Here is a 27,060-nt window from a genome sequence, read left to right as displayed (position 1 = left end):
AACATACAATGACGTAATTAGGTATATGTTTATTTTTATGATTAATTTTTATCATATATTAATGTCTAATAGTTATAACACTCAGAACTTTTACGTCATGAATCTAATGATATTAATAGAATTTTAAATGTAATTAAAATTAATTAATCAGCCTTTATATAGAAATAGAAGAAGAATGTTACAATAGAAATTAGAGAAATTTATGGAAGATTTTACAATCTGATAGATTAAAAAATAAATTAGTAAATAGCATATGATAAAGTATTAAATGTTTTTCAATTATTTTATTTAAATCTATTGGTTGTTACATAGAAAATTTTGAGGATTTTACATTTATATGTTTTTATAAAACAAATATTTTCTGATGATAAAATATTACATATTATTTTAAAATGTAATTATAAAAATATGATTCAATATTAATATATAGATAGGATATCTATATGTAAATATAAAAATTTATTTAATAATTAATTGTTTACAACTGTTTCATGGTATTATTTTTAGAAATATACATGTATTATGTAAAATTTTGCTTCACAGAATATATTATTAATACAGGATGATATAAACATGATTGAAGAAAGTCTGCAATGAAGATATAATCAAATATTTTCCGATAGGATGAGCAGTAGTCAGGGGAGATTCAAAAACAGGTATAGAAACATTTTTTTTATGATTTGGTCTTAAAATCAAAAGTGATTAAATACAAGGAAAGAAAGGTATACACTTTACATATTGTGATTTAAACGTATATATTTATTATATTTTTGTTATATAAATGTTTTAAATTCTTAATTATTAAAACATAAGTTTCAAAGTATTGAGAAATATATTAATTTCACGATTGTAAGATATTCCAATATCACCAACGATTTACCAACAACGGAAGACAATATTTTTTGGAAGATAAATAATATATTTTTTTACTGGAAGATGTTTTCCTATTTACCATGGAAGTTACTGTTTCCTCTTCTCTTTACTCAAGATTTTATAATCTATTACATCACACGTGCGTGGAAAGTGAAAGTGTAATATAAAATAGGGTGTGTAACATGTGCGTTAAGTTGAAAATTGGACGTGCAGAGTGGACACACGAGCCGAAGGCGAGGCCAATTTCTAACTTACCGCATTTGTTACACAAATAACTATTACATTACTAAATATAAGCAAAATACATATTTATTAATATATATATTTCAACATCTTGAAATATACATACATATTTCAAAATATATTTAAAGATCATCGGAATTACAACGGCATTTCATATGCAATGATCTAATAATTCTGCCAATGTAATTTTTATTTTTGATTTATAATATGAATTCATAAGTAATCATAAAATAATTTATAATATTAATAAGCGAAAAATATTCTACTAACTATCGTTTCTAATGTTTTAATAAATACAAATTATACACATTGCACACTTTTGATGTAATATTTTACATCAAAATATTATACAACTTTTCATTGTGTTTTGCATTTGAGTCTTTTCATATCTGTTATTTAAATCAGTATACTTCGAGGTTGTAAAATATTGCTTTGTCCATAAACCTAGCGAATACTAATTTTATTTTCCAATGTAATTTTTATTAATATTTTTACTTGCATACGGTGTCTATACCATTACTGTTGTCATAATAATAATCAATAAAAACAAAATATAATTTAAAGCATGTATAAATCTGAGAAATTTAATTTAGATGAGAAAGATCTAAATCATTACCTGTATTTCTTTTTCACTTATGCATACATCTTATTAATTATATTATTAAATAATGTAATGAACTATATAGGAGAAGGATGTAAACCAATATTCGACAGGGAAGAAATAAAAAAGGCTACAATCAAAACTAACGAAATAGAAGAACGACGCACAGTTGTAGCTATAGATAAAGAACAATCGGGTATGTATTATATAAATAATTATTATTTATTATTAATTCTTAAATTATACCAATTAAACTTGAATTAATGAGTATATAAAATTACATAAGATATTTTTCGAAATACTCGAAATTCTTTGAATAAGAAAAGCACAACGTACATGAAATTATTCTATATACATTTATGATATATATATAAATACATATATAGAACTTAGTCATTGAATATATAATATACATATAATGTAACTAATTTATGGTTAAATATTTTATTTATAGATCATATCTTTAATTTAAAAAACAAATTATTTTATATATGTCAAGAAATATAGATAAATATTTTAGTTTTTGGTGTTTGAGGCTCTATAATGAATAAAACAACATAGCATTCTTTAAAAACATAGTATATACATATAACACTACATAAAATATTACAGCTTCGACAAACAAATCACGTACTTCAAGGAGACGATCTTTATCCTTGAGTCCAATTAGGAATCATATTTATAGTTCCGGATATTCGCCGTCTTATCAACCTAGGTTCGTTTCTCTTACGATGACAATATTCTTTATACTAGATATATATTCTTTAATGTATTTACTTATGACCTTAGACACCGCATAGACTTGAAGCATCAGGATAACAAGACAGAAAATTGTGATATTCGTAAAAATGATGGGTAAAGCTAGCTTTAGTTGTAATTTATTTATTGATGAAAAGAAATTCAACTTTGTTTTTAAACACAATTAAGAATTCTTAATTGATTATATACGGGCAATCATTATAATCGTGGCAACGATTATAATTGTCATGGCAGATTGTCACCGCATTTTGACCAAGGATTCTGGTCGTTCTGAATTGATGTAACACACACTGAAAATCGGTGTTCCATCTTATAATTGTTTGTCATCTTAATACATGTTATGGCGATAAATATTACCACATGCTTCAGTGGTCGAATTGATACGACACCCATCACGGAATGAGAGAGGTTCCAGGTTCGAACCCTGGCTGGGGTAATATTTTTTGCAATGAATGTAATATTTAATTAAGATGCTTATATATAAGCATCTAAACTTAAAACTTACATCAATTCAGAACGACCAGAATCCTTGGTCGAAACGCGGTGACGATCTGTCACGACAATTATAATTGTTGCCACGATTATAATCATTGCCAGTATATAGTCAATTAAAAATTCTTAATTGTGCTTGTTTTTAAAATAATCAAAAGCAAATAAGTATTATATAATTAAAAACAATTAAATAGCTGTTTTATATTTCTTAAAAGTATGTTTTCTTTTTATATTTTGTAGGGCAAGCAGTTTAGAGAAACGTAGAGAATATAAAGAGAAGTACACAGAAAGAGATGCAAATAAACATGATGCTAATCGATCCCGTTCTAGAGAACTGCATAACTCATATTCGAGGTATGGAGTAAAATCATTAATATTGAATTTATAGATTGTTTTTTTAAATAAATTAATATTAAAATAATATAAAATGATATAAAAATTAAATTAATATAAAATTAATTTTATTATTATAAATATTTAAATTATTTTTAATTTGTTACGATTTAGAGATATTACCAGGCTTGATTAATTTATTTGTAAAATGAAAAAAGAGTGCCAATTAAACTATTCTTTAATACTTATGAATAATCATTTCTAATCATTATCTTTACAGGCCGTTTATGGAAGAGAAATCTTATCGCGACAGATATCGTGAGAGATCAAATGAACGTTCCCATGAAAGAAGAGATAGAGATAGGGATAGGGACAGAGATAGAGACAGGGATAGAGAAAGGGAAAGGGAGAGGGAGAGGGAAAGAGATAGAGATAGAGACAGGGACAGAAACAAAGATAGAGATAGATCCAGAGAACGAAGGGATATAGCACCACATTATATTGAATCACCAATACCTGTGCCTATCTATTATGGCGTAAGTAAAATGTATAGGATAGTACACATGTATAGTATGTTTGTACATATGTACAAACTATTGATCTAATGAATGCTCTTAATGAGAATTTGTTGGATATCTAATTTATTTATTTCTTGGTAATATACTTTTTAGAGTCCCTTTCCTCCGAGACCAATTGTAGTGAGCCCTATGGTCCCATTAAGAGGACAGATTCCTCCTATGGGAAGAGGCAGACACCCTGCTTTAATGGCACCAGTCAGACCATTTCCACCACGATTTCCTCTGGATATGTACAGATTGGGACATCCACCCCCAAATCTAAGTAAATACATATGCATTACAAATAGCAGCACAACTGTATATGTATTGTACAATATTATGTATACATATACATACATACATACATATATATATATACACACACATATATATATAAAATTCTTTCACAGGATTCGGACCATTTTAAAACAACGGAACATATTTCATACTTAGTCAATAGCAATGAACACAATGGTATCTTGGATACGCAATCAAGGTTTTATTATATTATAGAACGTAATATTTTAAAATGAATTATAATGCTTGAGTGAATTAAATATATTATATATGTAAAGTCTGCATGAAATATAAATGGAGGAGTAAAAGCCATAGTGGTGTAACTCAAATTTTTAAAGATATTGACTCGTGTGCATAGATGCAATCTCTACAGTACATAAATTGTACCTATGCACACGAGTCAATATTTTAACAAAATTTGGCCACTATGGCTTTTATCCCTCCAAATAATACAATTATAATATAAAGTAATACAAAGTAATAATGCATACATATAACTTAGATATACTAATAGAGCATATAACTTATATATAAAATATTTTTCTATGTAATATTTTTCTATGTAATATAGAATATATTATTATAGAGCATTCATACACATACATATACACATATTGTTCTTACTTTTCAATAATTATTTATAATTAGCGGTATGTATTCTGTAAATAAAATTGAAATGTTACTTCGTACATAAGATTTAAAGGCATTAATTTTCTTTAAGAAGATCTATCCTATCCCTGTGATACAGTTACACTCTTTCCTCTTGTATTTTAGACCTTGAAACACAATAAACGCTTCAATACGTTTCAAATTCGCGAACTTTTTGCATGCGCGTGTATAGCCACGTTGTTGCATCTCGTCGGTATGACGGGTTTCAAAATAGGCCTAATGAAGGTGATCCTAAAGCCGTGATCCTAGCCGGTTTTTTTCGATTTTTTTCTTAGCACTAATCTTTTAATTGGCTTTATAGAAATGCAAAATTCTTGTCTAGAATTAAAGTACGCATCAAAATCTAGGTCATGGTGGTCGAATTTATATGTGGTGGTCGTCACGTATAACAAAAAATATTAATTTTTTTTCGTTTTCGATATAAATTATTATATATTGTCATATGAAAAGTGAGTGTAAAGAACACGAAATTCTCCAATAATTTTCATTATGTTTTCAAAATCGGTTAAGTAAATCAAAAACTCTGTTCTTTATAACTGAATGCCATGTTTTGCATTTTTCATCCGTTTTCCTTTTCTTTCCGATATCTAAATTCTATGCCTATTTCATTTTGAATGTGGAAAGTCTAATGTAAAGCAGCTCTATAAAGAACAGACTTAAAGATAACATTAAATATTATAATTAAATTTAATTGATTTTATAATTATAATATTATAATCAAAGTTTTGATATTGCAGTTTTAATTAAAATTATATAATTTTTCTCTTTATTATCTTTTTCGTAGAGAGAGAAGTTGCTTTTCCTTCCACACTGAAAATGAAAAGTATAAGGTACTAAAAATGCACAGTTTTTGACATACCTATATTATAGATTTTCTCTACTGATATAGTGTATATTAAAACAGAAGAAAAATCTGTAATAAAACACAAATAATTAATAAAAAATTTCTCTGTACACAGATTTTACATCTGATCTAATACATTGAACTTGAGACAATTATATTAAAACGTAAGAATTTAATGAAATTTAATGTAACATTCCTGCATAAAACGTCTTATTCAAAAATATTGTTTCGCATTCACGAGATTTTGTCATGAATTCTGCTTTGCAACAATTTCGGATTGGATCACGGGTCAATACTTTTCAGTGCGATACTAGGAATAGAACGTGAAAATCTTGTATGCCTCTGAATCCAAAAACAATTAGCAGAAGAAGTGAATCTTTTAATGCGAGAATTCGCATTTGTTTGAAGGTTGTCGATTGCGATTGAATGCGAGGAATATTTTAAGCTAAGTGAATTCTTGCGAACCAATACTTTTCAATCCCTTTCTTCGCATCAGAAAGCAGAATTTAAATTAATTCTTTTCAATCCGACATTTTATGCAGGGATATATAGCAAATGCCGGAAAAATAGAAAAGAAACAAATTATCATATTTTATATTATTCAAAAAGTTTTAAATCTTTCCGCAAACTGTAATATATATCGGAAAAGAACCTTTTCTCTTCTCGGAAAGGAACCAAAAAATTGTGAACATAGCACGGAAGAGAACCACAAAATTGTGGACGTTACCACAAAATCGATATAGCACGGAAAAGAACCACAAAATCGTAGGCATTACCTACGGGATTCATGTTTCGTGGATATTGGCTACGTAGTTCGATGTCCACATTTTATAGACATAGAGGCGCTTCAAAATAAAGTAACAGCTGAATTGGGCTAAATCGCGCCCATGGTCGCTCTCAAGACTTCTCTGATTCTCTTTGCTTCTGCACTTCTGCGTGCTTTCGAGTTTTCGTAACTACAACCGTGTGGCCGTATCAATCGAAGTCTTTTGACACACAGAATTTGTGGCCACTGCTTTCCTGCATTCCTGCGATTGTCGTCGCTGTCAGCTGTCGTCAGTCATATGCGCTTTTCGTCAAATCCGGATGACATGTATCGCATGTTCGGCGAGCATTGATCAATTTACAATAGCTCGGGATGGTCGTGAGTTGTTGAAGTGCCGTTGACGGTTCAAGCCCGGCGGCCTGCTGATGATCATTCGCTATTAAACACAATTTTCTAAAGGTTTCCTCGAAAAGCACCGGCAGAGATCGATCACGCTTTCATACAGACGGGTGGGAAAGGAACTATGTAGTTGCGATGGTTGCGAGCACAGCGACTGATATGACTGGATCTATATATCATGAACGACAAGTAACTTGTTAATGTTGTTGCATCCTTTCCGTAGATTGTCTTTAGGTTGCACATATATATTGCGTAGAAAATTCCGTCACCGTAAACAATGCGAAGTAATTGTCAATAGAATATTGATGGTTGAAGATATCTGCACTATTTTGAAAAGAGAAGATGCTTATATTTTTTTTTTTTTAGTTAATCTATTTCGTAACCTTCACCAAAATTACAAACTGAATTGTAGGTGAAGGAGCTGTGTGCGTTACACGCGTTGAACAACTTGTTTCAAGAGCGTGGCTTTAGCAAACAGGAATTAGATCAGATCTGCTATAGTTTAAGTCCCGATGTGTGGATCAATCCTCATAAATCGCTACTAGGACTCGGCAACTATGACATTAACGTTATTATGGCCGCTCTCCAGAGAAGAGGACGCGAGGCTGTGTGGTTCGACAAACGTAGGTCCGTACGTTCATCGGTATCGTGAAAAGTATGAGCACGCAATTTATAATTGTATATGTTCATTAAATTATTCCTTCTATCTCAGGGATCCCAAGTGTCTTTGTTTAGACAACATTGAGGGTTTTATACTGAATGTCCCAACTGAATATAAACTAGGTTTTGTTCTACTTCCTTTGAAGCGACGTCATTGGATTGCTCTGAAAAAGATACACGGTGCCTTTTATAATCTTGATTCGAAACTGGACTCGCCGCAGTTAATAGGAAAGGTTATTACAATACAATGAAATTTGGCGAAAGATATAAAGGTATTTCCATATATTTTATATGTCGTATTAATTGTATTTTTTCTGACATCAGGACAACGACTTACTCATATATCTAAAGGATCAGATAGATAGCAAGGAGAAGGAACTATTCCTTGTTGTTTCTAGAGAGATCGATAGCAATCAAGGATGGTTAATAGATACATGTGAAAATAAAGATGACAATAACATGGATCATGATTCTATTAGGTATATTGAGGACGGATATCCGGATATAGATTTGAAAAAGTCCGAGTCTAAGGAAATGAATGAAAACGAGGAATTCCTAGATAACAAAAATTCTAGATAATTGGGGCCACATGCACTACGCTCCACTTAATTATTTATTTATTCATTCCCTTGTTGCAAATTTGAGGAAGGATGATTATAATTGTCGCGAGAAAAGACTTGGAATTATACAGGAACAAAAGAGAACGAAAGATAGAGCAGATAACGGAAATTACACATAATAAATGTTTCACTGAGCATTTTACTATAATGCTTTCATTTATATCTATCTGTTAACACAAGTGGTATTTTTATTTATTTATTTATTTTTATTTTACTAGAGAATCATTCGTATATTATGTATATTATACATTCTACTTGTGACATGCGTAACAACGCATTTTAAGAAATAACGTATGTAAGATATATAGTGTTGTATTTAAAATGAAAATATTGCTTTTATTAAAAGTTAACGTGCATAAGAAGAGAACTCGTATTTAAACAATAGCTACTCATATGAATTGAAAGGTTATTAATGTGTATATCTATATTCTATCGTGATATTATTTATATGTGATAATCATATCTGTCATTTTAAAAAGCTTGTATAAATAAACACACTTGTAATATGAAATTGTTACAATACATTTTAGGTACAATCTCACGATTCTTTTTACACAATAAATATACTTGTAATTTGTTTCATAATGTAATTTATTCTGTATATATAGGACAGTGTTAAGCAGACATTATTATTTATATTACAAGAGCGTAAAATTTATTTATATCACGTGCTGGCATATATTTAAGTTGTGGCTTTAAGTAAGCATCAAATAATTGACTAGTGATAATTTATTTATTTTTATTGTTGTGTACCACAAAAAAATAAAGTTAATCAGCCAATGAACCTATTGTACAAAATATACATAATATATATCATACAAGTAATAACGTCGTCATTGTTATAGCAGTAGATATAACGTCGTTATTATTACATCACCACTTTATTGCGAGCGCTGTATTCATTTTTTGTATTTCGTGGTATTGTGTATTGAAATACGCGCTAACTTTGTCTGTATCCTCTCCTCCCAGCCAAGTTTTGTATAGATTCTGCACCACTTTGTTTTCTTCAGGTTTGCTTAGCGGAAGTTTACGATACATATTTTCTAATGTTGTTGCGAGTTCTCGGGGTTGAATGTTTCCGTCGGGTCTTACTTGTGCTCCTCCGTTTAAGCAACCTGATGATAATAATAATAATAATAATCACTTTAAAAAATTTACTTACAACATTAGTGCATTATTTTAAGCAAAACAATAATTACCACACGGGCATGCCATAATTTCGACGTAGTCGTAAACGCATTTGCCCTTTTTCATTTTCTGAACTATATTCTGTATATTCCTGAACCCATTAATAATAGCAAATTTTAATAACACTTGATCGTTTCTTTTCAATTCGGCTTCCTGGAAGTCGGGATTTCTAAGATTTTTGACATCTACTGTAACATTGTCTTCGTCAAAAAGATTCTTCGCCGCGTAACGAAAGATGAAGTCCGCGTAACCACCTGACCCCGAGCCACTATGACCCCACAATCTACTCGCAATTTCTTCACTGTAGAAACCAAATGGTTGTTTAATTTCACCTTCGTCGATTTCGTTTAATACTAAACCGTCTTGACTCAGCATCTGTTCCAATTCGACTGAAAGACACAAAGTTGATACCATAATTTACACTTCAATTTTTATAATTCTAAATATAGTTATATAAAAACATGAATATATGTATATACTTGATGTTATGACACAGTCTACGTCTCTCGTCTTTCTTTGCTGATTGTAAAAGTCTTCTCTGGAAGCTTCCAACTTCTTGTCATAGCAGGGCATTACAGTTACATGGTACATCCGTTCTGGTGACAGACCCATAGTTTCAGCTAAATGGTACTTTACTAATGATCCCATAATTTGTTGGGGTGATTTTGTGACACTTATGTGTGGCAATATAAAATTTCCGTGAGTTTTTTCGGCATAACATACCCAACCTGTCACGGAAATAAGAACATTACAAATTTCTTGAATCGATCATTCATTTTCATAAACAAATATTCGTCTTACCTGGACACGAAGAGGACAACATTGGTAACTGATTTTTTATGCCTTCTTTACTGGCTTTATAACGTTCGACGAATTCTTTGGCAGCTTCTAATAAAACAAAATCGTCAGCCACCGTCATATCTAATACCGCATCAGCTCCCAATCGATAGAAAAATCCTGCCAGTTTACAGAGAGTTTGCTCGGGGGTAAGTTCATAACGCTGTGCCAGTGACAACACAGGTTGCACCGATAGACTTACTACTATATATTTGGAATCTGTACTTCCTACGTTCTACAAAAGTACAAAAAGTATTATGGTTCAGAAATCAAATAAATGAAGAATATATCTTGTAATTTTGTATATCTAACTATCAAAGATAAATATTCATCTGTAAAAGAATTAATAATTAACACTGCATATCTTCAATTCTCTAAGTATCATTACAAATATCTAAATTATATAAAATCTCTTTACTTTTATATATAAATTAGAAACCTTTATATATTGTAGTAACATTTATTCTTTACCTGTTGAGCTACTTTCTCCTGGAACACCCTGAGCAGTTCTTCTTGACTTTGTTGCGTAACTAGCACGCTCTCAGCAGATGTGATACATCCACTGCACGCTAAACAGTCGGCAAGTGTGATCTCAACTTTTTGTAATTTTTCCGGTTGCCTTGTCTGCATGGTAAAGCAAACTTGAGTGGAATGTTTTAAGCTGGAAATATATTTCAGCAAATAAATATTGCAGACACTTACTTCATTCAGCGCCAAATGGGCATTATCCGCTTGTATTTTTATCTTCGCACCCGTCTTGCTTTTGCTCGCCTGCATCTCTATAGGTTTAATGCATTCCTGTAACAATTGTAATTAAGAGCAGCGCATGGAGATTGGATCTAATCCAGAATGACGTCGATCATCATACCTGCGACGGAGTGATAAAGTCATCCAGATTTGTAATCTGCAATGCTCCACTGAATCTTGATGCCATTTTTTTTTTCCAAATTTACTTCTTGCGTTCAGTTCTTAAGTATACAGATATTTTCTGTAAACATACATTATATAAAAGAATCTTACATACAAAATAATCTGTTTTTCTTTCATAAATACAAGTGTCATTCAATTAAATAAATACCTCTTATTTTTTAAAGGAGATATTAGGAATGCTTCTACAGTCGTAGATTATCTTCTACAATCTACAGTTCTTCGTGAAATGATACAGCAACATTAATATAACAGTAAAAATGAAGAGATTCTCAGCATTGATAAATATTAATGTCAACGTTGGAATTTAACCTCTTCACTACCTTTGGAATATAAATGGCTCACTGAATTTCGAAATTTCTGTAAATGAATTCTCCGTATCGCGCAGTTCTGCGCTAAAACCAAAATTAACGGTTAAAAAGACATGCAGGAGGTGAGAGATATTTTCATCAAACTAGCGCAACACGATGTTCTTTATTGACAAGTAGGTAATTTATGAAATCATGACAATGTGCTCCCATGTCACAAATGACTCACTGACCTGCGCCTGAGACACCGCAACCGTTCCAGCGTGCACTGTGCAGGAGTAGTCGTGTTAGCATCGTCAGAGGGGCGCGATTTGCTTATAAAATTGCAACAATGACGGAAGTGAGGAAGGACGATGTTGTAAAAATTCTTCACACCTACCCGTTTTGCAGAGTGAGTAAAATACGCTGCCGTATTTCATTGTGATTTATCGTACGGATTTGCGCTGCGTAAGTATATGCGAATGTGACGTTTGATCAATACGCGGAAGCGTGTGCGTTTCGCTACGCGTTCATTGAATCGACGCCGCTGATTTAAAAATCAAAATTACGCGCATTTTTTATTTCAAATGAATGCCGATTTGTTGTCGAATTTGGTTTAGCATTCTGTTTATATCCGTTCTATTTATGAATAATTATTCCCTCATGCTAGGTCTACAAGTATATTGTAGACAGTAGTCAATTAGAGTAGTCAATTATTCTCCTCAAATTTGACTGTGATTAGTCAATTCTTGCGACTCACGACTTTGCAACTCGCATTGTAGATCCAGCATTATATTGCTTTGCATAAAAGCCTAATATTTCAATAATTTGATTTAGCATAATATGTAGTAATACCTAAAAATTATTTTATGTAAAATGCGTATGAAACCTTGGAGAAATTATATTTGCCATTGCAAAAATTATCCAACTCGAAATAAATATACATTTATATGTATATACATACGCGAGTTGTTTACATTATTGGAATTCTTTTAACAATTTTCAATGTCCATTTGCAGAAATGTGATATGTCTGATGAGATGAAGCAAGAGGCGATGGAATTATGTGTGACTGCGGCAGAAAAGTACGCGGACAACTATGAAAGCGTTTCTCGGATGATCAAGGAGACAATGGATAAGAAATTCGGTGCGTCGTGGCACACGGTTGTTGGAGAAGGCTACGGTTTTGAAATAACTTATCAGTTGAAGCACCTCCTGTACATGTACTGTGCCGGCAATTTGGCAATATGCATATGGAAATCGGCATAGTAACGGTTCGCTTGGCACCTATTTATTTATTTTTAATGTATTTATTTATGTACTTATATACACGCATATATATGCGTTCGACTGTATATGTAAAATCATTTTTATGTATGTGTGCGAAGCATGTATGCAAACTGTTACGAGAAAAGAGAAAGAACGTTTGTAACATCTCATAAGTGTGGGTCCAATCTGTGTTTAATTGTAAGAGTCAAATATCTTTGTTATCATAATTAAACACATTCACGTATTGGAAACAAAACTAATGATGAGAATCCGCGATTCAGATATATCAAATAAAATACAACAATTAATGGAAATACTTTTCGATACAGATTATTGAATTATTTATAAATAATATATTATTTAAGGAGCAATTTGATATACAGCATTATATAAGAATATGTAAGATCCAACCGTAAAATGTACTCCTTTGTAAGAAGACAGTGATATATAATATATATTTAAAAAATTCATATACATGACAGTATTTGAAAGGACATATTAATCTTTTACATGTAAAATTCGTCAAAAACCTGTAACCGTCCTCCATACAAGAACTGCTATGTTACCTCCAATAAACATATATAACAGTGATTTTTCTTGATGTGTAGTTGCACACGCGTAAGCTTCCCCGACGACCACTTGGAATGGAGGCCCAAATTTTTTATCCAGACTATCCTTGATCATGCGAGCTGCGTGCTCGTAATTCTCCGAATATTTTTCCACAGCGGTGACACAGGTCTCCATGGCTTCCTGCTTCATATCCTCCGGCATGTCACTGTACTAGGAAGAATCTTTGTCGTAATTAAAATTGATATATCTTAATTCGAACATAAATATTATAAATTAGATCGATTTACCTTACATAATGGATATGTATGAACCATCAAAGCTGCAACATCCTTCTTTACCTCCCCAGCCCACATTTTACAGAAGTGTCTCAATTATTTTATCGTATGTTGCATATAACAGCAAAACTATGTTATTTGTGTTTTTAATATCCGATAAGATTCATATATTCAGTATATTTGGTTATATTAAATGTACATTTAAACAAATGAACGTATGACACTTACATTGAAATTTTCAAGTGTACACAAAGAGTACTGAATGAATTGAACAAATATATATAACTTTATATATTATATAATAATAATATAAAATTAAGCTAAATTGAAATTTGAATATATATATAATATATATATTAAAATTTTAATTTAGCTTAATTTTTCCCAACCGCTATACGAATTGTTATCGATTTAATTTATATAATTGCCCCAGAGAGTGAGAAATTTGATCAAGATATGTTAAATGCTAAATGTCAAACTTCGATAGCCTGATAATAGTATTAATAGAAAATAAATTAATTAATCTTGAGGTCTTGTAACAAAGAAAATGATCTCAAACATATATAAAAATTGTATATTTTCTTTCTTTCTCGCAGGTAGAAAGGTTATAAACACTTCCCTCCTCGGACCTTGACGGAGTTTCGGATCGTAGTGATCGTACTGAAACGCGGGATTTTTAAGGCGTTCCAAAACTCATCGGAAAAAGTCTTCGTCTACTAATGTATATTGCGTATATTGACGTTTATTCAAGAAATAATTTAAGAAAGCTCGGTGATGCTGTTGCTCGAGGTAGAATCAGTTTTACCGAAAGTCGTAGGATCGAGTGTAACATTTAGGAGAAATAATAAGGAAAAGGGGGAGAAAGAATAGAAAAAAAAAACTCGTTTCCGCCATTTGTGCTCCGTTCGCGTCGACGTGCGTCGTGCGATAGTGTTGAGTCTCGTGTCCTCGACCGTTCCTTTCACCGGCGGGCCCGTTAACGTCGTACGTCGTACGCTTCTCACGCTTCTTTTTTCTGCCTCTCGTATATACGCGCGACCGTGCATCGCGAAGTGCTCCTTCCTTTGCATATATGACTGCGACCGAAGGCGAGTGCGAAAAGCGTTCCCGACACGACGGCATCACCGACGTCTGCGACACGTTAACATGTCTGCCCTTCAAAAGTCAATTTTGAAATCCAAATTACCACCGTCGACGGTCAACTTCTCGGCGTTGAACTCCAGGTTCGTGTGACCTCCCTCCATGAAAAAAATCATCATGGGATTTTAGATTAATAAGTCGAAGAAAGTTGCTGTGAAATCAATACACAAAAATGTCTTTTCTCTCTCTCTCTCTTTTTTTTTAAAGACTTGGTAAGTCGAGGGGAGCCCAACGAAGGAGGGACTACGAGCCGGTGCAGTGGAATTCGTACTTCGATCATTCCAAGGATGTGCCGGTGGGAGAGAATGTTTTTCACGTTTACATCAAGGGCACGGAGGGGCCGTTGTTAGTTTTGTTACACGGTGGTGGTTTCAGTGGTTTAACATGGGCAGAACTTACAGTGAGTATCGTCTACGATTGCCAATAAACATGCTGGGAAAGAGATTAATCCGCGTTATGAATTTTAGAAATCGATTATGACAATGGTGTTATGCAGAGTCATGGCTATTGATCTTAGGGGTCACGGAGACACTCACACCACGGAGGATGAGGACTTGTCGGCAGATACTTTAGCATCGTAAGTAAAATGTACATTAAATTTTTTTTGCACCTTAATTTCAGAACGTATTTCTTTTTTTTGGTTTCTGCTTCTTTGGGAAGGAGCAAAGCACCTTCAACCCTGCCTTTGGGTTATATAGCGCTTTTCAGAACGTATTTCAACCCCTAAGGTGCCTTTTTACGTTGACACTCGATCGGCTCGACGCTCATTTTCAGTGAGCAAAAATCTTCAGAAATAATATTTATATTTTATATATTCGTAAAATATTACTACTTGAAAATAATTAATATTTTACGTATTTTGAAGCCTATTTTATATATATATATATATATATATATATGTATATATATATATTATTTTTGAAGATTTTTGCTCGCTGAAAATAAGCGTCGAGCGTCAATGTAAAATGGCACCTTTAAATGTACAGCTTTGCATATATGGGAAGCAATTTTTTGCTGCTTTGTGTACTTTTCCTTATGAAGTTCAAACACGTGGTTTTGTATATCCGTAAATGATCTTTTTTGACCCTTTTTTCCCTTTCCTTGAGAGGGTTCAACTCAGTAAAGAATTTTTTAAATATCTTTTTTTAGAATTCCTTAATCAGTCATTATTTATTTAAAAAATAGAGTTCTACAAAAAATTGTGTATTTAAGGATTAATCTTAATGATAAATTTGTTAAAAACTTTCTTTAAATATATAAAAAAGTTTGTAAGGTTGTACATATCTATAACGCGGCTCATAAAAATTTTTTCATTTTTTAAGTATATCATTTGATCAGTTGATATAAAATCTTATATCTTTGCCACCTTTGATAAATTTTTTTCTCATCCAGGGATGTTGCAGCTGTTATAGATGCAATTGCACATGATGTTCCAATAATTCTTGTCGGTCATAGCATGGGTGGTGCGATAGCTGTAAGAGCAGCTCCGCTAATTCCAAATTTATATGGATTAGGAGTTATAGACGTCGTAGAGGGCACGGCAATGGATGCATTAGCCTCTATGCAAAGTTTCTTAAGATCCCGGCCGTCTAGTTTCAGCACCATACCTCAGGCTATAGAGTGGTGGTTAGTATTTCTTATGCTTTTAATACATTTATTATTGTATCGTAACAAGTGTGCTTTTTAAACAATTTTTTTGCTACTTGAAAGTAACTTAATTTGATTCTTAATGATAATTTAGTTCTTTAGTCACTTCATTTTTATATATAGACAAAATAAAGTTTCCAAATAGAATTAAACAAGTTTTAATTAATGTTTTCAGCGTTCGTGGCGGACAAATTCGGAATCTACAATCGGCAAAGGTTTCGGTTCCTGGGCAGATAAAGAAGTTAGTGAGTTCTTAAGGAGGATACTTAGGCTTTTATAATACTTTTATATTGATATTAAAATAAATCGAGTCATATGCAACACACGTGCCATTTCAGCATTGAAACTGGCAAATTAGCAACTCATGATATTGACTCAGTGCCAACCCAATACAACACTGAATCTAATCCAGAACCAGTTATACCGCGAGATGATATTATCCAAGAGGAAGAGTCAGCCAGCATGCCACCGCCGCCACCTGCGTCTTCTGCTGTCACTACTAATAGAAAGTATGTCTGGAGAATAGATTTGGCAAAAACGGAACAGCATTGGTTCAGCTGGTTTAAGGGTTTATCGACGGCATTCTTGAATGTCTCTGCACCGAAAATGTTGTTGTTAGCTGGAGTCGATAGATTAGATCGCGAACTCACTGTAGGACAAATGCAAGGTATATAATTTTCAATGCTGACGATGTCTTGACGATGCATAATTTTTGTGTAATATTTTAATAAAATAATTCCTTGCTTTCCCATGAAAATAGGTAAATTCCAAATGCAAGTATTGCCCGCTTGTGGGCACGCTGTTCATGAAGACGTCCCGGATAAAGTAGCGGAAGCTATTGCTACGTTTATGGTCAGGCACAAATTCGCAGAACCAGCGTCAGATTTTCCACGGTAAGCTAAAGTGGTCCTCTATCTTCGCATTCACTGCAATTTCATCAATATTGACATTGTGATGATTGTAAAATTCATAGTTTCTATATTTTCCATGATTTTACGATTTTTGTTTCTAATTTTGTGAAAACTATATAATTTATGATTGTTTCAGGACTTTTCTGGCTTGTTAAGAAGAGAATTAAACAGTTGTAATGTAAACGAATAAAATAATGTGGTTTTCTTTTAATTAGTTAATAATAATTTTATTTATTTCAAGAGATTATAACCACCAAATATAGAAATATATATCATACATGTGTAAATAAAGATATTTATCTTGATGAGAAAAATAAATTTGTTCTTATGTATGTATATATTCTTCCTTTAACAAACTTCAAGTTTATTAAATTTTGATTTTTCTTGTCAGTATAATCTCACGCACAGACATCGCAATCACTCGAAGTATTTATATCTTCAATATTAATTTTTTTCCTGTTTCTCTCTAGCACTCTTGATTTATCAATCATTTTTAATATAACTGGATACAATTTATTACATATGATTTATTATAAAAAATAATATAGACATTTATGAAAAACAATGTTACTTTTATGAGAGGAAACATGTTTATATGTATGTATATGTATATCTATATTTTATTAAAAATTGTTGTACTTGTATTCTATACTCTGTTCAATGAGAGAATATGGATGGATCGAAAACTCGTCCGTTTCGCGCAGATCTCCGTCCACCACAAATATCTACTTCATAGACAACAGACATCTGTGGATTAATATGATGGACAAATTTCAACATTGTCAATTATTAATTACACTAAAAATTTATATAAAATCGAGGTATTATGTATACCAATAAAGGTAGCAGTGTAGTCTATTGGTAAAGCGCCAGATTGTAATCATAAAAATCTGGGCTCGAGTCCATTCTGTGATCATGGGAATTTTAATATTCTAAACTGCCCTTTCGCATGAGAAATTAACGAAGAGGGGGAGGACTTGCCTTTCGAAAAGACATTAAATCATTGGTCCAAAATATAGCTGAAAATTGATAGGTGTATCTCCTATTTGTCACAATGCCAAGGTGCTGTGGGCTAATCACCCCCCGTACATCTGAATTTAAAGCGACTTACTGAAACCTCATAGGAGACCTTATGTCCCACTTAGGATTTAAAGGAACTAATCATTATCATCATGTACAAATAAGTGCCAAATATAATGTTTGATAGTTACAATTAATGGTTGAAATTTTTTCAATACACCTAAATCACATGTTATTACAAATATAAATTGCATAATTAGCAAGTCCAATTACTGATTGTTTAGTAAGAATAATCTACATGTTATTAGTTAAATTTTTTACAACAACACACGGTTCCACACGGCCAGCCTTAAGAGGAGCAACCTGCAAACATAAACATGTTTAAGTTTACAAAATACATTTACAATTATTCCTATTTACCATATTCAATTACAGGAATAGTTTATACACTCACAGGTTCCCATTCGTTGAGATGTGGATCGTAGGCTTCCACTAGTGTGAGACTTTGTCGGCCGTTGTGTCCTCCCACGGCCATAAGTCGGTCACCTAATACGCACACACCAACTTCACTCCGGGGCACACTCATTGGCGCAACCATAGTCCACGTATCGGTTTTAGGATCATATCTATATTGTTACATCGCATTATATATAACTTGAAAGTTTTAACATATAATGTAACAGCGGCGTTATACCTTTCTACACATTCCAATATGCTAGCATTGTTAGCTGGAGCGTCGTAACCACCGAGTGCATAAAGACAACCATTCACTACTCCTACGCCTACCCAGCATCGTCTCTTTGACATAGGTGCGCACGGTGTCCATTTGTTCGTGTGCGGATCGTAACATTCTACTGTACTGAGGCAGGAACTGCTATTTCCTCCTCCTACGGCATACAATCTAAAACATGATAAAAAATTTAATATCAAATTTATTTTAAAAAAATTTAATATTTAATAAAATTTAAAGTTAATAAAATAATATTTATACGAAGACACGTACTAAAAAGGACATTAAAATGATTTAAAACAGATATGACATATAAATTTAATAATTTATCTGTAAAGACTTACTTATCATTTAACACAGCTACACCGACTCCACATCTTTGTACGGACATAGGACATATTGAACTCCACTGACTTGTTCCCGGATCCCATCTCTCTACCGCATTAAGAAAACAACGACCGTCGTGACCACCAACAGCATATAAAAATCCACCTAAGACTGCCACTCCTGAGAAAGAATATTATAACGTATTTGCCAGGGTTTGATTATGAATAAATGAAATAAATTGCACATTAAGGCTCCTGGATGGTCACCGCGGCCATATTGGATTATTACTATCGAGACGAGGAAAACACCCAATTTTGTTGTGCATGCCATTTTCAAATAAAAAGACATTTCAATAAAACATCACTATAGATCGTTTCAGAACACTTCCGAAATTGACCGAAAACTACCCTTTTCCCTCGACAATAAACAAACAGCCATAAAACGAAGCCTAAACATACGGGAAAAACAGCCGTTTAACGACTATCGAAAGGAGGTGAAAACGTTCCTTCCGCATGCAAATCTTACTTTTCGGTCAATTTTACGACTTTCACGAATACGTTAAACGTTAGAACACAAGCGCAGAGAGAATAATAAAGAAATAGCATGCACAACAAAATAGGTTGTCAACATGTCACAAAGGACAGAATTCTCCATTGGAAAGAGTTCTTATTTCTGCCGCGACGGTACGTCGCCACCGTCAACGCAGAGTTCTCGGCTGACCATCCAGGAGCCTTAATTTTGCAAATTCTCATGCATTTGCACATACCTAATCCTTGTCGATGAACATTCATAGGTGGTAGAGTGCTCCACGTAAGAGTGGAGAAATCGAAGCATTCTACTCTGTTCAATGTTTCTGAACCGTCTTTACCACCCACAAAAATCAATTTTTTATCGACTACTACTGCGCCAAATTGACATCTTCGGCTTTTGAGTGATTCAGATGACCAGGGTTTATCGCGAAATTCATCTAGAGATCGCCAGGCATTATCGTGTAATGAAAATGCCTCTACAGATGATGCATCTAGAAAGTACGTTGCAAATTATTTCGTTTGGAAAAACTAAAATAGTGCGACAATATTGGCATAACATATTTTCTTTACATTAATCGCGATCGATTAATTATCAGTTATGCGATTAATATTAAATAATTCATTTTAGATATAATAAATTACCTTCCTTGGCGTGTACCCTTCCGATAGCTAACAACGTACCCAGAATGGCTTTTCTGGATTTCGGTCTGCCTGTTTGAAGCAAAGATATTCGCTCAGGCAGCAAATGATACTTAAATGCTTCCATTACTAATTCCTGCACCATTCTTTGGTCTTTGAACAATTCGTTATTCTCAATATTGTCAGCTATGAACTGTTTTGATTTATTTAGTGCTAATGCACAAGTTCTGTAGAGTGAAAAAATTGAGCTGTCGATGAACTTACCGCGGGTGATAGCAATGGTAATTTGACTAAACCTAATAATTTACTGGCATCTTTGCTCCTGTTTTCTGGATCGTGTTCCAGCCAAGTCACTAGAGCCTGGAATAATAATAAAACAATAACGATTCTGTTTATTCTGTATCTCAGGTTAGGTATTTTAATTGCATTTGTATGAAATATTTGCTTAAGCAATTATAGAAATATATATTTGTATATTTATGATCAATAGTATAGCTATAAAAAACTTATCGCTATGATAACATCTCTTTCTTAATATTTCATATAAATTGGTTCGCTCAACAAACAGTTGTCTTACATGAAAGATAGTTTCTTCTGAAGGAACATTAAGATTCTCAGATTCAAGTAACTTTGCAACTTCATTGGCAGATAGCAGTAAGAATTCTTGATTTTTTGTAACTTCCATGAAATGTTTGGTAGTGTATGCGTGTGCGTATTCAAGCAATTCCGAACAACCCTGCGTATCGGCGAACATCCGTATACCCAGACAGTTGCTTGGGTGAAGTTGTTTGACGAGAAACTGACAACACGCTTTAATAACTGGATTCAATTGTAACAAACATGATGTTACAAGTAGAGTCTCTACGCTATCTTCCTGCAATTCTATGCAACCTGCAAGTGTACAAAAACATTAAGAATTGATAAGAAATTCAAAAATTAACAAAAGAACGGCTTAAGAAAAAATATCTGCAAATGCCTTTATCGTAACGTTAATATTTGTGAAATGTTTTCTTACATTAAACATATTTTCTCAAGCAGAATTACCTGTATAACAATATAGAACCAAAGCCCATAAAGCATCTCCATCAACATCCATTAATTCTATTTCATTTTGTGCCGACTCTCGCAGAGAGCTTGTGAACATGGCAGCAAAATATTCAGAGCCAGCACTGAGTACTAATCGATGAGCTGGGACACGCTTATTTCCTAAGAAAAGTACAGAACAGAGAAAAAAATATAAGAAATATGGGATGTGTCACAAGTTCATCGAGTGCGAAGAATATTTTCAATATGTGATGTGTACAAAATATAGTCTCTCTTCAATTTTTACTGGTTAAAAACTTTGAATAACAACTTTGAATAATATAAAGAATTTCTCTCTTTGAATCTTGATTATACATAAAAATATACATAAAATTATACATGAAAATGCACATTTTATGCAAACATTGGGATAAAATAATAACTCTCCTCGTTTTTATTAATTAAAACATTTGATTAACCATTATCATCTAAGTCCAATTGACAGTTGACACATAGATGCTGTTGTTATCAAAACAAAAAGCATCCCGGAGTCCGGGAAAGGGCGGGTACACTCACCCGCGATCAGCGTGACGTCTGTCAGCTGTTGCTTGTGCAGATAACTCTCCATAATTCGGAGGCTGCTTTCCGCGTGCTCGGGCGAGATGGACACGCATGACATTGTGGGGAAATTATTTTGAGTACGCACTGCACCTCGAATATCAATAAAATTATGCTCATTCGACAAGTTTTGACACGAAACGAAAGAATCTGGCAGAAAAATGCGGCGGTCTGCTCTGCGAAGCGAAATATTTAGCGTTAAAGTTGACGACTCTCAGGTTAGAAAAATTTTCCTACTGGACAAAACACGTCCGAACTGCCCCCCGCACGTTGAGCGAATTGCCCGGCGGCCGACCACATGTGCATGCTGAATGCTCTGTTGCCACATGCGCATGCTCCGTGGTCGCACGCGCAGACAAAAGTGCGCGAATTTGAAACGTATGCATTGGTCCAAAATATAGCTAAAAATTGACAGGTGTATCTCCTATTTGTCACCATGCCAAGGTGCTGTGGGCTAATCACCCAGTACATCTGAATTTAAAGCGATTACTGAAACCTTATAGGAGACCTTATGTTCCACTTGGGATTTAAAGTAACTAATCATTATTATCATGTACAAACAAGTGCCAAATTTAATGTTTCATAGTTACAATGGTTGAAATTTTTTCAATACAGTACGAAAATGTAAAAATTCTATAAAAATTGTTACATGCTAAGAAATATAGAAGAAATATAATACTTATTTAAATGTAAATTATCTAAAATTGTTTCAGAAAATAACAATGTAATTAATTTAACATGCATGCAATATTACAAGAGAGCAGATTCTGTCATATTTCTGAAACACCTAAATCATTACAAATATAAATTGCATAATTAGCAAGTCCAATTACTGATCGTTTAGTAAAAATAATCTACATGTTATTGGTTAAATTTTTTACAACAACACAGGGTCCCGCACGGCCAGCCTTAAGAGGAGCAACCTATAAACATAAAAAGGTTTAAGTTTACAAAATACATTTATAATTATTTCTATTTACCATATTCAATTACAGGAATAGTTTATACACTCACAGGTTCCCATTCGTTGAGATGTGGATCGTAGGCTTCCACTAGTGTGAGATATTGTTGGCCGTCGTATCCTCCCACGGCCATAAGTCGGTCACCTAATACGCACACACCAACTGCATCCCGGGGCACACTCATTGGCGCAACCATAGTCCACGTATCGGTTTTAGGATCATATCTATATTGTTACATCGCATTATATATAACTTGAAAGTTTTAACATATAATGTAACAGCGGCTTTATACCTTTCTACACAATCGAATCTGCTAGCATTGGGATTGCTAGCTGGAGCGTCGTGACCACCGAGTGCATAAAGGCAATCATTCACTACTCCTACGCCTACGCCGCCTCGTCTCTTCGACATAGGAGCGCACGGTGTCCATTTGTTCGTGTGCGGATCGTAACATTCTACTGTATTTAAGCAGGAACTGATATCTCTTCCTCCTACAGCGTACAATCTAAAACATCATAAAAAATTTAATATCAAATTTATTTTAAAAAATTCAATATTTAATAAAATTTAAAGTTAATAAAATAATATTTATACGAAGACACGTACTAAAAAGGAAATTAAAATGGTTGAAAACAGATATGACATATAAATTTAATAATTTATCTGTAAAGACTGACTTATCATTTAACACAGCTACACCGACTGTAGATCTTTGTATGGACATAGGACATATTGAACTCCACTGACGTGTTGCCGGATCCCATCTCTCTACTGCATCAAGAAAACTCCAACCGTCGTGACCACCAACAGCATATAAAGGTCCACCTAAGACTGCCACTCCTGAGAAAGAATATTATAACGTATTTGCTAGGGTTTGATTATGAATAAATGAAATCAACTGCACATTAATTTTGCAAATTCTCATGCATTTGCACATACCTAATCCGTGTCGATGAACATTCATAGGTGGTAAAGTGCTCCACGTAAGAGTGGAGAAATCGAAGCATTCTACTGTGTTCAATGTTTTTAAACCGTCTCTACCGCCCGCGACAATCAATTTTTTATCGACTACCACTGCGCCAAATTGTAATCTTCTACTGCTCATGGCTGCTAAAGATCTCCAAGCATTATCGCGTAATGAAAATGCATCTATAGATGTTGCACCTAGAAAGTAGTTTGCAAATTATTTCGCTTGCAAAAAGTAAAATAGTGCGACAATATTGGCATAATATATTTTCTTTACATTAATCGTGATCGATTAATTATCAGTTATGCGATTAATATTAAATAATTCATTTTGGATATAATAAATTACCTTTATTGGCGTCCATCCCTCCGACAGCTAACAACGTACCCACAGTGGCTTTTCTGGGTTTTGTTCTGCCTGTTTGAAGCAAAGGTCTTCGCTCAGGCAGCAAATGATACTTCAATGCTTCCATTACTAATTCCTGCGCCATTCTTTGGTCTTTGAACATTTCGTTACTCTCAATATTGTCAGCTATAAACTGTTTTGATTTATTAGTTGAGCTAATGCACAAATTCTGTCGAGTGAAAAAATTGAGCTGTCGATGAACTTACCGCGGGTGATAGCAATGGTAATTTGACTAAACCTAATAATTTACTGGCATCTTTGCTCCTGTTTTCCGGATCGTGTTCCAGCCAAGTCACTAGAGCCTGAAACAATAATGATAACGATTCTATTTATTCTGTATCTCAGCTTAGATATTTTAATTGCATTTGTATGAAATACTTGCTCAAGCAATTATAGAAATACGTATTTGTATATTCGTGATCAATAGTATAAAAAACTTATAGCTATGATAACATCTCCTTCTTAATATTTCATATAAATATTGTTTATATAATTATTATTCATATTGTTGGTTCGCTCAACAAACAGTTGTCTTACATGAAAGATAGTTTCTTCTGAAGGAACATTAAGATCCTCAGATTCAAGTAACTTTGCAACTTCATTGGCAGATAGCAGTAAGAATTCTTGATTTTTTGTAACTTCCATGAAATGTTTGGTAGTGTATGCGTGTGCGTATTCAAGCAATTCCGAACAACCCTGCGTATCGGCGAACATCCGTATGCCCAGACAGTTGCTAGGGTGAAGTTGTTTGACGAGAAATTGACAGCACGCTTTAATAACTGGATTCAATTGTAACAAACATGCTGTTGCAAGTAGAGTCTCTACGCTATCTTCCTGCAATTCTATGCAACCTGCAAGTGTACAAAAACATTAAGAATTGATAAGAAATTCAAAAATTAACAAAAGAACGGCTTAAGAAAAAATATCTGCAAATGCCTTTATCGTAACGTTAATATTTGTGAAATGTTTTCTTACATTAAACATATTTTCTCAAGCAGAATTACCTGTATAGCAATATAGAACCAAAGCCCATAAAGCATCTCCATCAACATCCATTAATTCTATTTCATTTTGTGCCGACTCTCGCAGAGAGCTTGTGAACATGGCAGCAAAGTATTCAGAGCCAGCACTGAGTACTAATCGATGAGCTGGGACACGCTTATTTCCTAAGAAAAAAGCACAGAACAGAGAAAAAAAATATGAGAAAACGGGATGTCACAAGTTCATCGAGTGCGAAGAATATTTCCAATATGTTGTGTACAAAATATACTCTCTCTTAAATTTTTACTGGTTAAAAACTTTTAATAATAAAAAGAATTTCTCTTTGAATCTTGATATTATACATAAAAATATACATAAAAATATATATGAAAATGCACATTTTATGTAAAAATATTGGGATAAAATAATAACTCTCCTCGTTTTTATTAATTAAAACATTTGATTAACCATTATCATCTGAATCATTACAAGTCCAATTGACAGTTGACACATAGATGCGTGGTTATCAAAACAAAAAGCACCCCGGAGCCCGGTACGGAAGGACGGGTACATACACTCACCCGCGATCAGCGTGACGTCTGTCAGCTGTTGCTTGTGCAGATAACTCTCCATAATTCGGAGGCTACTTTCCGCGTGCTTCGGCGAGATAGACACGCATGACATCATGCTGGAGATGCTGTGCTCGCTGGCGTCTTTATCCAGGCCCAGCGGGAATTCCTGCTGCTGCTGCTGTTGCTGCTGCTGCTGCTCGCCTTTGTTCGCCGCTCTCGCGGGAGAGCTTCCCGCTGCTCTCGACATGTTCATTCGCGGCCGCGTTGCGGTCCTTTGTTGCGGCGAGATTGCCAACGGGGAGACGGCGCCCGGCGCGAGTTCGTCAGGATGCGCCGAGATGCGCGATGTAAACAATGGATCGCGTTCAACCGCGGTCAACGACCATCGCTACCCGTCCAGCCTGTCCTACGGGTCAGCGCACTCGGCACTGCTCGGCACTGACTGCCGTTCCTACCAGCCGCATCGAACCTCGAGCCTCTCGTTGTTCGCTGCGCGACGCCCGTACGTCGTGCGGAGAATAAACAAAGAGCCAGGCGGATATACAGAGCGTGGTGGTAGCGAAAGCCCAGCATGGAGCTGCATATACTGCATCGACCTACTCCTTTTTTTTCACTTTGACACCTACTCTCTCCTTTTCACACGCCACACACGACCACACGTGCATACATTGGCATACATAGCTGCGTGTGTTACATATCTGTACATACACACTACAGATACTTTGCGTTGGAAGGTAGAATGTATTGGGAACGGGGCCGTTCATTTATTAAACATGAGTTTTACGCAAATGTTCATCGGACTTGAAACTAGATTTATTGATTTTTATTGTTCATAACATTATGCCGACTAGTTTAAACTGCATTCTCTTTGTCACTGCACTGGGAACCTTGAAAGATCATTTCTGGTCACCTGATTCCTTTATTTATATAGACTGCATGTCACACTTTTTAGTCACCCTTTTCTTACAAGTGAAAAAGATTTTAAGCATGACTAATGCTAATCAAAGTTGATCACAGTGACCTGTTAAAATAAATAATTCTTACATTTATTAATATATATATAATCCGATGGAGCACAATATTTCTCGCTTTAAAAAATTAAATAAAAGTATTTTTCTAATTT

The 27,060-nt window shown here is 33.8% G+C and overlaps 8 protein-coding genes across 14 annotated transcripts in view; 4 read left to right on the top strand and 4 right to left on the bottom strand.

The window, feature by feature from the left end:
- LOC112454248 (zinc finger CCCH domain-containing protein 13-like) overlaps positions 1–4,433 on the top strand; it is a 7,022-nt gene extending 2,589 nt beyond the window's left edge. For 5 of the 6 annotated variants that reach the window (XM_025015533.1, XM_025015532.1, XM_025015529.1 and 2 more), the window contains 7 exons: positions 1,803–1,913; positions 2,330–2,432; positions 2,507–2,572; positions 3,209–3,322; positions 3,582–3,837; positions 3,973–4,141; positions 4,269–4,433. In XM_025015533.1, the coding sequence (XP_024871301.1) occupies positions 1,803–1,913; positions 2,330–2,432; positions 2,507–2,572; positions 3,209–3,322; positions 3,582–3,837; positions 3,973–4,141; positions 4,269–4,285 (836 nt within the window). In that variant the 3' untranslated portion in view covers positions 4,286–4,433. The remainder of the gene's footprint in view (positions 1–1,802; positions 1,914–2,329; positions 2,433–2,506; positions 2,573–3,208; positions 3,323–3,581; positions 3,838–3,972; positions 4,142–4,268) is intronic. The other variant, XM_025015534.1, reaches the window with a different exon arrangement.
- A 2,087-nt stretch (positions 4,434–6,520) lies between these two features.
- Positions 6,521–8,897, top strand: LOC112454253 (josephin-2). Its single transcript, XM_025015540.1, has 5 exons — positions 6,521–6,812; positions 6,894–7,022; positions 7,246–7,460; positions 7,546–7,726; positions 7,818–8,897. Exons 1-5 carry the CDS (start codon positions 6,807–6,809, stop codon positions 8,070–8,072), a joined length of 786 nt encoding a protein of 261 aa, XP_024871308.1. The 5' UTR covers positions 6,521–6,806; the 3' UTR covers positions 8,073–8,897.
- A 64-nt stretch (positions 8,898–8,961) lies between these two features.
- Positions 8,962–11,555, bottom strand: LOC112454247 (probable cytosolic Fe-S cluster assembly factor AGAP009023). 2 transcript variants are annotated; one of them, XM_025015528.1, is made up of 9 exons: positions 11,389–11,555; positions 11,217–11,285; positions 11,007–11,126; positions 10,841–10,936; positions 10,610–10,762; positions 10,103–10,373; positions 9,781–10,029; positions 9,313–9,690; positions 8,962–9,228 (listed from the first exon to the last, which is right to left on the bottom strand). In XM_025015528.1, exons 3-9 carry the CDS (start codon positions 11,070–11,072, stop codon positions 8,987–8,989), a joined length of 1,455 nt encoding a protein of 484 aa, XP_024871296.1. In that variant the 5' UTR covers positions 11,073–11,126; positions 11,217–11,285; positions 11,389–11,555; the 3' UTR covers positions 8,962–8,986. The 2 variants fall into 2 exon arrangements, with proteins under 2 accessions (XP_024871296.1, XP_024871295.1); XM_025015527.1 differs by having other exon boundaries at positions 11,217–11,555.
- Positions 11,556–11,574: 19 nt separating this feature from the next.
- On the top strand, positions 11,575–13,211 carry LOC112454259 (dynein light chain 4, axonemal-like). Its single transcript, XM_025015547.1, has 2 exons — positions 11,575–11,764; positions 12,372–13,211. Exons 1-2 carry the CDS (start codon positions 11,705–11,707, stop codon positions 12,618–12,620), a joined length of 309 nt encoding a protein of 102 aa, XP_024871315.1. The 5' UTR covers positions 11,575–11,704; the 3' UTR covers positions 12,621–13,211.
- Positions 13,119–13,709, bottom strand: LOC112454258 (dynein light chain 4, axonemal-like). Its single transcript, XM_025015546.1, has 2 exons — positions 13,478–13,709; positions 13,119–13,400 (listed from the first exon to the last, which is right to left on the bottom strand). Exons 1-2 carry the CDS (start codon positions 13,541–13,543, stop codon positions 13,143–13,145), a joined length of 324 nt encoding a protein of 107 aa, XP_024871314.1. The 5' UTR covers positions 13,544–13,709; the 3' UTR covers positions 13,119–13,142.
- Positions 13,710–14,187: 478 nt separating this feature from the next.
- Positions 14,188–17,374, top strand: LOC112454251 (protein phosphatase methylesterase 1). Its single transcript, XM_025015537.1, has 8 exons — positions 14,188–14,688; positions 14,813–15,005; positions 15,073–15,182; positions 15,998–16,231; positions 16,428–16,493; positions 16,591–16,919; positions 17,013–17,145; positions 17,300–17,374. The coding sequence occupies exons 1-8, from the start codon at positions 14,612–14,614 to the stop codon at positions 17,316–17,318; spliced, it is 1,161 nt and encodes a 386-aa protein (XP_024871305.1). The 5' UTR covers positions 14,188–14,611; the 3' UTR covers positions 17,319–17,374.
- Positions 17,375–17,639: 265 nt separating this feature from the next.
- On the bottom strand, positions 17,640–22,332 carry LOC112454245 (kelch-like protein 5). Its single transcript, XM_025015525.1, has 10 exons — positions 22,009–22,332; positions 21,454–21,615; positions 20,987–21,300; positions 20,674–20,769; positions 20,413–20,602; positions 20,007–20,261; positions 19,258–19,420; positions 18,878–19,084; positions 18,638–18,809; positions 17,640–18,546 (listed from the first exon to the last, which is right to left on the bottom strand). Exons 1-10 carry the CDS (start codon positions 22,109–22,111, stop codon positions 18,478–18,480), a joined length of 1,731 nt encoding a protein of 576 aa, XP_024871293.1. The 5' UTR covers positions 22,112–22,332; the 3' UTR covers positions 17,640–18,477.
- A 395-nt stretch (positions 22,333–22,727) lies between these two features.
- Positions 22,728–27,013, bottom strand: LOC112454243 (kelch-like protein 5). Its single transcript, XM_025015523.1, has 10 exons — positions 25,947–27,013; positions 25,389–25,550; positions 24,922–25,235; positions 24,591–24,686; positions 24,328–24,517; positions 23,952–24,176; positions 23,690–23,852; positions 23,305–23,517; positions 23,065–23,236; positions 22,728–22,973 (listed from the first exon to the last, which is right to left on the bottom strand). Exons 1-10 carry the CDS (start codon positions 26,188–26,190, stop codon positions 22,905–22,907), a joined length of 1,848 nt encoding a protein of 615 aa, XP_024871291.1. The 5' UTR covers positions 26,191–27,013; the 3' UTR covers positions 22,728–22,904.
- Positions 27,014–27,060: the final 47 nt, after the last annotated feature.

The sequence above is a fragment of the Temnothorax curvispinosus genome, unplaced genomic scaffold, assembly GCF_003070985.1.
Source record: "Temnothorax curvispinosus isolate PA1 unplaced genomic scaffold, ASM307098v1 QBEX01004937.1, whole genome shotgun sequence".
Classification (NCBI taxonomy): Eukaryota; Metazoa; Arthropoda; class Insecta; order Hymenoptera; family Formicidae; genus Temnothorax; species Temnothorax curvispinosus.
Note: the sequence above shows the minus strand (reverse complement) of the source record. Positions and strands in the feature narration are given on the sequence as shown.

Excerpts from the sequence above, each read along its gene's own strand:
- LOC112454251 (XM_025015537.1), top strand. The coding sequence starts at position 14,612 with ATGTCTGCCCTTCAAAAGTCAATTTTGAAATCCAAATTACCACCGTCG. Across the intron at positions 16,232-16,427 it reads CCTCAGGCTATAGAGTGGTG|CGTTCGTGGCGGACAAATTC; the intron begins GTTAGTATTTCT and ends TAATGTTTTCAG. Across the intron at positions 16,494-16,590 it reads GTTCCTGGGCAGATAAAGAA|CATTGAAACTGGCAAATTAG; the intron begins GTTAGTGAGTTC and ends GTGCCATTTCAG.
- LOC112454243 (XM_025015523.1), bottom strand. The coding sequence starts at position 26,190 with ATGAACATGTCGAGAGCAGCGGGAAGCTCTCCCGCGAGAGCGGCGAAC. Across the intron at positions 25,236-25,388 it reads GGTTCTATATTGCTATACAG|GTTGCATAGAATTGCAGGAA; the intron begins GTAATTCTGCTT and ends GTACACTTGCAG. Across the intron at positions 24,518-24,590 it reads TACCATTGCTATCACCCGCG|TTTATAGCTGACAATATTGA; the intron begins GTAAGTTCATCG and ends AAATCAAAACAG.
- LOC112454258 (XM_025015546.1), bottom strand. The coding sequence starts at position 13,543 with ATGTGGGCTGGGGAGGTAAAGAAGGATGTTGCAGCTTTGATGGTTCAT. Across the intron at positions 13,401-13,477 it reads ATACATATCCATTATGTAAG|TACAGTGACATGCCGGAGGA; the intron begins GTAAATCGATCT and ends GATTCTTCCTAG.
- LOC112454247 (XM_025015527.1), bottom strand. The coding sequence starts at position 11,072 with ATGGCATCAAGATTCAGTGGAGCATTGCAGATTACAAATCTGGATGAC. Across the intron at positions 10,374-10,609 it reads AGGAGAAAGTAGCTCAACAG|AACGTAGGAAGTACAGATTC; the intron begins GTAAAGAATAAA and ends GTACTTTTGTAG. Across the intron at positions 10,030-10,102 it reads GTTGTCCTCTTCGTGTCCAG|GTTGGGTATGTTATGCCGAA; the intron begins GTAAGACGAATA and ends TTTCCGTGACAG.
- LOC112454259 (XM_025015547.1), top strand. The coding sequence starts at position 11,705 with ATGACGGAAGTGAGGAAGGACGATGTTGTAAAAATTCTTCACACCTAC. Across the intron at positions 11,765-12,371 it reads ACACCTACCCGTTTTGCAGA|AAATGTGATATGTCTGATGA; the intron begins GTGAGTAAAATA and ends GTCCATTTGCAG.
- LOC112454245 (XM_025015525.1), bottom strand. The coding sequence starts at position 22,111 with ATGTCATGCGTGTCCATCTCGCCCGAGCACGCGGAAAGCAGCCTCCGA. Across the intron at positions 21,301-21,453 it reads GGTTCTATATTGTTATACAG|GTTGCATAGAATTGCAGGAA; the intron begins GTAATTCTGCTT and ends GTACACTTGCAG. Across the intron at positions 19,085-19,257 it reads GTAGCTGTGTTAAATGATAA|ATTGTATGCCGTAGGAGGAG; the intron begins GTAAGTCTTTAC and ends ATCATGTTTTAG.
- LOC112454253 (XM_025015540.1), top strand. Across the intron at positions 7,023-7,245 it reads CTATATATCATGAACGACAA|GTGAAGGAGCTGTGTGCGTT; the intron begins GTAACTTGTTAA and ends ACTGAATTGTAG. Across the intron at positions 7,727-7,817 it reads CGCCGCAGTTAATAGGAAAG|GACAACGACTTACTCATATA; the intron begins GTTATTACAATA and ends TTCTGACATCAG.